General features: G+C 32.2%; 1 protein-coding gene across 1 annotated transcript; it reads left to right on the top strand.

Moving 5' to 3' along the window:
• The first annotated feature begins 2,736 nt into the window (after positions 1-2,736).
• On the top strand, positions 2,737-4,549 carry LOC128156686 (uncharacterized). Its single transcript, XM_052818915.1, has 4 exons — positions 2,737-3,022; positions 3,107-3,454; positions 3,590-3,691; positions 3,846-4,549. The coding sequence occupies exons 1-4, from the start codon at positions 2,737-2,739 to the stop codon at positions 3,857-3,859; spliced, it is 750 nt and encodes a 249-aa protein (XP_052674875.1). The 3' UTR covers positions 3,860-4,549.
• Positions 4,550-12,022: the final 7,473 nt, after the last annotated feature.

Genomic DNA, 12,022 nt, shown 5'->3' with positions numbered 1-12,022 from the left:
ACCAGTTCATATAATATGAAATTGACCTTAAGGCAGCTATGGCATTCCATAGTTACCCCTTATCATATTTCTGGCCTCAGAGGCTCGCGCTTTGTGTGTTTTGAATTTGGCAACAACGGCCATGCCTAACTTTCCTGATCATCTTTGTGTTACAAAATTTAGACATGTGTAAACTGTTATGAGGATTATTTTGGGGGGAAATACAGTGAAACTTAGTTCTAAAGTACAGTTAAAATTGTGCTAATTGTATGTGAAGAAAAAATAGGTTTTAACTATTCTTCATTTAAAAGATATTAGACAGTGGGTAAATGTCACACAATGTATAAACTATAGAAATCCCTTCATTCCTTTAGATTTGAAAGTTGTTGAAAACAACTGACATTATGCTAAACAATTTAAAACCAAGGAAAACAACAATACTAACAAGTCATTGGGAGAGTGGCAAGCTGCCTTCTTATATGTAAGCTGTCCTAGTATGAGCATTGAGAAACAGCCTGATAAAAATAAAAACTAGCTCAAAAGCAGAAGGACAATGGACATGGGAGACTAAAAAGTAGAATGTCAGTCATACCATTTACATGAACCCTACCAAAATCAAAGTTTTGAAAGGTAAGGATTGGATCTCTTTTTATTTGTTCACATTGTTGAAAGGTATTCTTTATAATCATGATAATAACAAAAAAGTATATGTGTATATTGATATATTTATATTTGATCGAGTGTTTGGTTATAAGTAATACTTTATCAAATTACATGTATTTTTTTCAGAATATGTGAGAGAAGTATTTTTAGTGATGTAATTACCGAAAAGATTCGAGGAAGATCTGAGCTACTCTAGAAACTTTTCAAGGAACTACCTGTACAAAAGAGTGAAAACGTGGACTGTAAATCAAAAAGTTTAACTTATTATATTTAGTGGAAGACAAACATTAGGAAAATAAAAAGATATTCTGGATGTGATATCTGTATTATGATGTGTTTAAAAAAGGAAATACACAGGAATTATAGATGGTTTTATGTTGTAAGTCTGGCCACTGATTTATAAAAGAAATGAAGGCAATGATTCCACCCCATCCGGTGCTAATTTAAAAGGATTTAGTCACCGGATTCAAAAGCATAAATCAAAAGAAGTTTTTCTGTCCATTGTAAAAAGTGTTCATCTTTACCCTAAGGCGGATTCGGACGCAACCTTTTATTAAGGCGGATTCCACCTTATACTAAGGCGGATTCCACGTCATATTTAGGTGGATTCCACCTTATTTTAGGGCGGAATCTTGCGTATTCCACCTTATATTAAGGCGGATTCCAATTTATCATAAGGTGGATTCCACCTAAGATTAAGGCGGATTCATTTTTTGTTTTAAGGCGGATTTTTATTACCCGGAATACGCTTAATCTCATTTAAATATTTCGAGCCATATACCGCCCGGAATCCACCTGGACTCCAACCTGAATCTGTGATATTAGTTATACATTCAGAGGAATGAAAGACGGAATCCGCCTTTCAAATTTCGCCTACATTCCGCCTTAAGTCAGGGTGGAATTTTTCGTACGGGTTCCCCTTCGTTTTTAGGGGTTTTCCGCCAGCGACAGGGCCTGTACCTTTTTATGAGCTGAAAAACAACGTGTAAAATGCCTGATTTTCCGAGGTCACTTGAGTTTTTGATGCTAGTTGTTTCGGCGGGGGGGGGGGGGGGGGTAAAAAGTCTCGGACATGATTTTCAAGCACATGTGTAACTTTGATGTAAACAAACTCTTGTGCCTTTGTGGATGGCTGTGTTTTTTGCCACTAAATTGGTTAGGAACGATTGTTTTAAAAGTTGTAAAGAGGGATCCCAGAAGTTTGTTTTAAAGTCGCTACCCGTGTCTAAAGTTGCGTAATTTTGGTAAGAATATATAGTAAAAATTGATAGTGGTGTGTAATCTACAACGCATTTCCTTTCCCATATTTAACACAACATGTGTTTTTATGCTGTGACTGTTAGATATAATAAACAACACATTTCCGATCTGTACGAGTCACTTGAAATACATCTTGTTTACACTTTTGATTAATTAAACACAAAATGTCTGTTTTATTTTGCCTAGAAAATGGTTTGGTTTGGAGATTTATTGCGATACTTACAGTTGCTAACAGTAAGTTTTATTAGATGATGTGCTTAATACGGTTGAAAAAGATCAAGTAAAATATGTGTATTGATATGAAATGTAAACAGCTTTAATATAACTCGAGAGATGCAAAAGTTAAAAAAATACTTCTTATCTTTATTCAGGCGTACGATCACAAGAAAAAGATGGGGACATGATTTTATGGATAAACAGGTGTACACTTAAAGTCAATTGGACAATTCAAACCAAACTAGATGGATGTGTTCCGAATTTATACAGTGTTCGACTTTTAAAGAACAATCAAGAAATCGCAACGAGTGATACCACGCTTACCAGTTATTCGTTTGAAGGAACTGACTCAGAGTCGACATACCGGGTCATAGTTTCGCCAATTCTGGAATGTAACAACGGTTCTAGATCCCGTGGGAATAGCTTGGACCACAGTACTTCAGCTATCCCAAGTATATCCTATATGTTCACTTTCCGATCTGCACGCATTTGGAATAGAAAAATATTTACTAGTAATCATTTAACGATAAAAATATGCTTTTTAAGTGAATATACGATTCATATATTTGTACTAAATATGTTCCAATAGTTGAAAATTGGTAAAACTAATCGAAATATATGTGTATTTTAGGAAGTCAACAAACCTTCATAACCAAATATATTTCCGACGACTTCACTTTACAATGTCCACTAAATGGGTCTTACACACCATTCAGTGTGGAGTGGGAGCACAAAATAGGGATCGATTCAACAATAGTTAGAAAATTTACTACCCCGGAAATCACTCTTACAGACGTATCGTACAAGGACTCGGGAAAATATGTCTGCACTGTTGGATTTTATTTCTGTGGAGGGTCAGGACTTCAAAGGAAGCTTACAAGTTCGGTCAGTCTGAACTTAAACGGTAAAAAAGGTGTTTAATAGTCATTAACATACGTCATTTTGGGGAAATTATTCAAATACCTAAATTTTTTTTTTTAACTTTTAGGACCACCATACATACCGATGCCTCAACAAACAGTTGTTGCTGATCCTGCCGACAATTTGACGTTATCCTTGAGCTTGATATCCTTTCCAGCTCCATTTAGTTTAGTTTTGGTTAGAAACCAAAATAATGAAATAATTCATCGCAGCAGTGTTTCCTTTGCTCCAACCGAGGTAAAACTTTCTGCTTTCGGAAGGGTAGTTACACTTTATGGTTACAGTTGTCGATTAAATATGCCAAATATTACAAGAGAGTGGTTCGGAACCAACAGCATCATAGTGTTCAACCGCCTGGGGAATTATTCATTTTCTTTCATTGTGGAAGAGTTTTCGGACAAGGAAAATTCTATTGGTACAGTATACTTTTTCTGTTAAATAGCAATACTTTTTTAATTGAATATGCTTACAGAGTATTAAAATTTTCAAAATCAATTTCATAACAATTGTTACAATGTAAAATTGTTATGAGTAACACTTTTTTTTCCAGTAAATACAATTCTGCTTGTTTTGGCTAGCACATGTGGATCGATTCTTGCTGTAGCCACCGTTTTGATAATGCTTTTCATTTATTTGGATATCAGGAAGAAAAGTAACTTGATTTAATTAAGCATACATGTACTATACTTCTATAAAGTGTAATTAATGTAATCCAATGTGTTACGGCTTCTATAAACAGAAATGCGATTTCACATGTTCCTTTTCTTTATTAGTCTTTAACATATTAACGTTTGTTTTATCTTTAGAAAACAACCGGTAAGTATATAATTATGTACTAAAGGTATAGCAATATTCGTCAACTTTTTATTGTATATTTCGCATTAGCATATCTATCTTTTAAACATCTTTGAAATACTTTTTGAAAAGTTTACAAGATAGCACAGCAGAAGGTAATCAAAATCAACATACCTACGTTCAGACTTTCTCCTTTGAAAGTAATGGACAAAATGAAGGTAATGTAAACAGAACTCTGATTTAGAAATAAAAGTTACAAGAAATGCCTTTTTAAAAATGTTTTTTTAATTATTTGTTACCTAAGTCAATAATGTTATAGGAAACAACGCTTTTTGTATGATACATTTATGTTAATCACAAGAAATTGGACTTGTTTATATATAACATATAGGAATTGTAGTTATTTTTCACTAAAATCGGATTTTACGATATGTAAAAGAATTCATTTTGCATCTGACATCTTTTTACGCGTCAGTTCTTCAGATTTTAATGTCCTAACAATGTGGTTATTAGAAGACCTTTAGATGGTATAAAATTTATTAAATAAAGTGAACATTTTCACAAAATTTAACTTAAGCGAACTCTTGGTAGAATTCTTCCGTCATCTTTAAAAACAAAATGTTTTTTTTCTCTTTTACAGATTATACTTCTCTACGAAAGAATGAACATATGTGAAATGTATTGCAAACATGAGCATCACCACTCTCTCTCTCTCTCTCTCTCTCTCTCCTCTCTCTCTCTCTCTCTCTCTCTCTCTCTCTCTCTCTCTATATATATATGTGATAAAATGTTTAAATTGATTAATTTAATGACAAACAAACAGAATATACATGTATACAAGAAGGAGAGCAATATTCAAGATAACAATTGGTATTTATTTTTATTATCTATTACCTTTTTTAAGTTATGAATCAATGAACCCCTTTTACGAATTTGCATGTACATAATTAAAACATAAATCAGATTTAAAACACACATTTTATGTGTTTTTATGGTAAAAACCTCGTAAGTTGTAAGAACTTGTGATCAAACCGTTTGTATATGTTTGTGAAATAAAATATGTTCAAACGAGAATTAGTTCATACATGAATGCATATGCATAGAATAGTTCTTCATCAAAAATGAACCTATGTATGATTCTCATATATGTTATAATATTAAAATTTGGACCTTTATTCCGCCTAAAATAAAAATAAATACTTCTTGTTGAAGGAAAAAAGGTTTAAATTACTGCGTTGACCACTTCATGATATTTTTTATTTTTCTACCCTTTCACTTTCATGCATTCACAACGCTGTATATACTGAAGATTGGAAACTAAAATAATATAACGCCCTATAAGAAAAACGCCTTGTTTTCACCATTTTCGTTCATGTTCGTATTTCGAAATAAACTTTTACATATTGCACAATTTTCAAACTCCTTTTAAGCGTAAACCCAAATCACTGCAAACAAGTTATACATACAAGTATATGAAGCATTCAAGATTACAATCATGGGATTTAGGATGTACTATGAACGGCTCAAATATATACTACTTTCTTTCAGTCAGTAAAGATTACCTTTAGTCAGGACAGTGTGTCGCTTTTTGATTTGTCTTTTTGATAAAAATCAGCGGTTAAGAGGAAAATAGCTGCCATTGACTGGATTTAGAAACTGACTAAGAAAAGTAAAAAGGTAGTTTTTCAGGTAGTTAATACATGTAGCTACTCAGGTCATTTGATTTAACTTGTGGCTCACGTACTTGAAATAAAAAAATTCTTCTGTATATTATTCTTTGACATTAATCAAATGCCAAAAAAACGGATAGCATGATGTCTAAAAAGTTCTGTATTTTATGATTGTGGATTTTTTTAGTGGACAATTTTTGTGATACGCTAATTAGGCAAGCATTTATTTCATAGAGTGATGACAAACTTAAAAAAACTTCAAAAGAAACACTTTGTCATCAGTTAGAATGCGTCTTTTTGAGAACCTGTTAAAAAACCTTTTTTTGCATTTATAAAACATAATTGTATCCAGAACAAATTCAAACATGAATTTGATTATGCATTTGCAGCAACCTATAGCAGAAAATTATCATAATATTCAAGAACAGTCAATGAGTTTTTCATTTTGCACATGCTAGAAGAAAATACATGTTACAGTAAATAATTTGCAGCAAATTTGCTAAGAGGATGGAACATTCATATGTTATAATATAATGGGAAAATCGCACAAAGAGAAAAACACTAAATTGTCAAAGTCGAGAATATGCGAATAGCTAAAAAATATAGCATCATGTCAACTCTTTTCACCGTAACTCTTCTTGTGTGTACATGTACATGTACATTGAGTGGCGGTGTCTAAAAAATTGATATATTTCAGCATACGTAAGTGTAAGCTACAGATGAAACTAGATGACTTTTTTTTTTAACGTTTTAAATGTGTGTCAACTTGTAAACAAGTTCAAAATAATAACATGGTGACCATCTCAAAGGTTCCGATTTAAAACATTTTCATGAAAAAACATTTTAGAAGACTTGCATCGAACTTTAACTATGACTGAAGATTTTTTATGTATAATCTTTTGCAAACCTCTTATGCATTCTTTTGGTTGAATTGGAATCATTTCCCGGAAAGCTCTGTTATTGTGAAGTGTGGGCCAGATAAGGCAAACATGAGAAAAATGTGATCTGAAATTTTCAATGCAGTCTGATATGATCTTAACTATAAACCTAAACGCTTTGTTCTAGATTACAGCATATCATTGACCAAAAGCGCTTTGTTGATGAAGTATGAATCATATTGGAGAAAAGAATACCGTATATCCGGTAATTTTGGCGATGATTATATCCTGTATCATTTTCTATAAGAATTTTTTTAAAATCGCGAAAAACGACTGACGCAAATTGAGAATGCTACATATTTTCCCCATGTTCGAAAATTTTGTGACACGCAAAAAAACCCCGGATCTACTGTATATGTCCCGAACAAGGATTTTTAACATAATTCTTCAATGAACTTAATTTAAAACATAGAATGTAGGGCGTCCTAATAAAAATATAATTAATCAATTTTTGTCAATATTCAAAAACATTATACATGTAATGTTGAATTTCTTCTAGTGCTATTAAGAATACAACTGATCCTGTGCAATACAATTATATCCATAAAAAAGTAAACTTCGACATCTTTAAAAACAAATGTTATGAGCTACAACTGATAGCAGTTTGTAGGGTGTTTTGTGTGCCAGGAACTGAACAGGTATTTTGTCTACGTCACAACCCGGCCAAGTCACAAAAGGAAACAAGTATTTCAATACCATCACCATCTGCTTATTTCACCAATGACTGCCAAAGCGCGTATAACCAAGATTCTGTACGGAGTACAGATCAATAATCATTAAGCCTAGTCGGTAGACTTCTAGGGAATTTATCATGAAAATATTTTTTAAAAAACTATATTTATTGTGCACATAAGGTTGCGAACGGTTTTGGAATTATTAAACTAATTTAGGAATATACTAGACTATGACCTGTGCGTGCCCGTCCGTGAAATTGCATAATAATGATATCGGACATTTCCGAAATATATTATGTAGATACATCGACACACCGTATTGTTGACATTTATATAACCAAGCTTTAAGCCAACAATAACTACACTCTGTTTAGTTACAATATATAATCTAACTTTGTTTCGGAAGAGGCCTTCACCACAGCTAAAATGCCTTCCATATACCCGTAATGTAGGAAAAAGTTGCAGAATCGCTCCGAAACGATTATGAAGAAAATCAATGAAGCTGCATTGAAAATAACAGTCAAATTATTAATGACAAAATTTTTGAGGCTGTAAATATCTTTCATCTACAAATTTAGTTCATAATAACAAAGAATTAAACACTTTTTCACTAATTTTTTTTTAACTCGCTTCTAATTTACACACCATGTTGTCATTCGGAATTCTTGGGATTTCTCATATTTAATGCACTGAGTTAGAGTAATCCCCCGTAATTTCTTTGATGAAGAGAATATTTATAAAGCAAATTTCCAATGAAAATTTACACGTACTTGTATTATCGTTTCTAAGTTTATCCACGCAAATGTGATATATTGGAAAAATACTCTAAATAGAGTCCCGTGATTGAGCGTGAATGTAATGCGCATGCGCAAGATTGTAAAATCCAAAAAATCCAGATGATTTCCGGATTTTCTAAAGGAATTTTCGTTGATTATTAGTTAGCAAAGGTTTATTGAGATAAAATAAAAACAAATTGGTAATCTTCAAGTACCGATGATGTTTAAAATATATAAAACAAAAGACAGTACTTCCTATTTCTCGGTATTAAAGCTCAAAATTCAAGTCTATTATTTTAATATAGAAGTATAGATTATGTAAACCATTTATTACAAAAACAAAATCCTGAGACACTTTACTTTAGATGTCTTTTATTTATACTTGACTTTGGTTTTCTTGTAAACATTTTGTTATCCCTCAGCAATACAATTTTGGTATGAGAATATTCACAGAATGTATCCCTATGACCAAAACTGTGCGCAACGTTTTTGTGTGCAACAAATACATGGATACTTTTTTTTAGTATGGTCGGAACTGTACCTTCATGGTCCCGTTGAGCTATAATTCTGCAGCTATGTTTCCTATAGAGTATTAAGCTGTGAATATGGTTGAATTTACTCGGCAATTCACTGTACAAAAACTTTCAAATTCAAAAAGTAATGTACAACAGACTTTAATAGCTCATATATACAGGCAAACGAGTAACTATTCAGCTGATCTACATCATAGTGTCAAAAGTGAGTTAATTTGCCGCCATTTTGAATTCTGAACCTAACCCTGATTCTTTTGTCGGGTTTGTAAAAATAAAGTTTTCGATACATGCACAGCGTCAAATGTTGCTGTTGTCATGCATAAGAATGATTTTGGCTGTGCCAGCCCTTTGTTTATAGGTACGAGCGTCTACTTCTGCTTTTGACCGCCATTAGTTTACAATGGATACCAAACAACAGGAGAACAGATGAAGCAAAAACAATTATTGTGGAGCTATTTGACAGCGGATTCAAAGAAAGTAAAATATCTTAAGTGTTCAAAATCATTCCATTTACTCTCTGTAGATTTCTTTAGCGGCTTTATTGAAAATCGTCCCTGATCAGGTCGAAAAAAAATGGACGATCGGAGTTGCCCGACTCTAAATCGAATCATTCGAGGGAATCGTATATCAACGCTGGTAGATATTACTTATGTGTCTGTGTCGAAAAGGACAATGCGTCGAAAAAGACAATCTAGCAATGCTTTCATACATGACCTGAGAAAACGAGCTATCGCCAAGAAATTCAGCGTTCGGCAAATAAAATTAGAATCGTCGTGTTTTGCCAGGAGTAAGGTAACATGGACAGTACCCAAAAACTCGAGTAAGATCAAATTTAATGATGAAATGGCAGTAACTGTTAGTGGTTGTGGGGTTCCTAAAGTCTGAAGAACAAAAACGAGAGATTAACCTTCTCGAATGCATTGGTTATTTAAAACATAACACTGGCAGGGATTTGAAAGTGATGGTGTGGGGTTGTATTACCTATTCATGGTCAGGGGTTATTGACTTTCATAGAAGGAACTATGGACAGTGAGAAATACATCAACGTATGAAAGGGAGAACCTGTGGCTAGTCATAGCCAAATATTTCACAGATAAACCATACATGTTTCGTCGACTACAGTTAGTTATCAGATCAAAGGGCCAAAATGTTACAAAATATAAAGACAAAACAGCAGAAAGGTAAGTAGGATTTTTTTGTACCCTGATTTGTTTACAATCAGAATTCAAAATGGCCGCCAATTTACTCACTATTGTCACCACCATGTATATTAGACTTTGATGCCTTCACGTATATTTATAATCAGTGTATAGTCCCTTAAAACACAAAATCTTCCAAAATATTTTGTAGCGTCCTAACCGGCTTCATATACGGATTTAATCGGATTGGACATCATTGTTAAACACGTTCATTTGTAACCAAAAAAAAAACTATCAATGACTTTGACCATCAATCACAATACTCAAACAAGATATACTAAGTATATAATATAAGTAGGAGAGCTATTTTCAAAATTACAGTCTTTTTTTTTTTTATTTTATATCAATTCTAATATCTTTTACATTAAAGTTATTATAATTATTCAATGAACCTCGCTATTCATATTCTAATAACTCTTATACGCGGAAGTGTTAAGGAAGCATATGAAATATGAGTTACATGCAATTTCGTGAAATCACCAGTCTTAGTTATTATGTACATATTCAAGTATTTAAGCAACGAAACGTAGACCAAATACCCCAAAAAAAAATCTGGTTACATTTTTTTTTTACAAAAGATTAGATTGAATTACAAAGAGTTACACATCGATGACGTCATAACTGAAAGCATTGTAAAGATATTCAAATTATAAGTAATCTAAGAACTCTAATAAAGTATTTTAGTGTGATTTATTGAGAACACTTAGTGATATGTTAGGTTTTTTTCAAGTATTCGCTAAAAGGTTTCATTTCTCGGCCAGGCTTTCCTCTGTTGTTGTTTATGATATAAATATCCGACTAGAACAACACTACCCCGTATATACTGAAGTTTAAATTTTACATTTATCAATAGTTTGATCAATGCTTAAATTGAAAAGTACTGCTAGAATACTGTGTTAAGTGTTGGGTTGTTTTTGCAACATACTGTTTTCAATGAAAACTTAATAAAAGTTGGGGATTTTTTTGAGAACCGGATTAATTACTATTTGATAAAGGAGAATATAGGATTCTAGCAGCGGTTTTGATAAAACTAAGATGTTCGGCCTTTCTTGATATGTTCATTTTTTATGGACATCGCAGGGTAGAGTTGTTCTGTCTCAATTTATATTAAGGAATAAACGTCAGCTATTTATAGCTGTCACGTGATAATGCAACAATGTGCCAGTGAATTATTGTCCGATTTTATTGCGTTGAATTCTATTTCAAAGGATAATACTAAATTTTTTATCTAACTCAAAACAGTTATTTAATCTCACGATTTTGAATATAACAGCCTAAATAAGACGCTAAATTGCCCATATGCTTCCTTACCAAACCCGCGTACGAATTTGCATTTACCTAATAAAACCTACATTCAGATTTAGGGATCACGTTTAATTTACTCAGGGTTTGAGATTAAAAAAATATTTCTACAAAGTTCAATATCTGAAGCCCAAAATTGTTTTAAAAACTCAAAATAACAACGTTATTAACAAATATCGATATTGACATCCATGATTTGTTTATCTGAAGAAGATATGCTCCGACAAAGGTAGATTAAAATTGAAACAGAGGAAATTCGGACTAATTTTTTCATTTTCTTATTTATTTCTTAAAAACTTTCGGTTGCGGTGTAATTGCAAAAGTTAAGTTTTTATTTGTTTTTCATATCATTTAACATATTTTATGGTTGTATTTACTCGTCTATGAATTTATATCACTGGCTGGCACGTGATTGGAAATATCTTTAAAATACATAAAATCGATTCAAGATAAATAATCTCGATATTTTGATCATTGAATTATATAATGTTAATGACAATATAATACAGACAATAAAAACAGTTTTAGGCAATTAGTGGTTTGGAGCTCCTATTAGTCAGTTTTTTGTAAAACCCGATCAAAAATGGGTACAATTTTGGAAATTGATAGAGGAAATTCGGACTAAATTAAACTTAAAATATGAGCTTAAAACATTTCATTCTAATATAAAATTAGTAAAGCTATTCATTTTTTATCATTTCCCAACCTACAAATTGTTTTCTTTTTTTTAATAATTAAAAAATAAAGAAAACCTTGAAATGGTGGACAATTTTTTTTAAAAAAACATTTAGAGGTCACTAGCAGAAAAAGTAGGTCATTGACCTAGTTATTTGAAAATGAAAAATAGCACCACAATAGTGGGGCTACAATGAACGATAAGTAGTTTTTCGTTCCTATTAGTGGAATTTTTTTCGCCCCTGAGTAAACGTAATCCTTAAAACACACATTCTTTTTGTTTTCATGGTTAAAACCTCGTAAGTTGCAAGGATTTGTGTTCGAGGATTTGTATATGTTTATGAAATAAAATATGTTCAAACCAGAATTCTTTCATACTTGTAAACATATGCACAGAATAGTTGTGGGGTTCTCAAACATG

Source organism: Crassostrea angulata, chromosome 7, assembly GCF_025612915.1.
Source record: "Crassostrea angulata isolate pt1a10 chromosome 7, ASM2561291v2, whole genome shotgun sequence".
NCBI lineage: Eukaryota > Metazoa > Mollusca > Bivalvia > Ostreida > Ostreidae > Magallana > Magallana angulata.
Note: the sequence above shows the minus strand (reverse complement) of the source record. Positions and strands in the feature narration are given on the sequence as shown.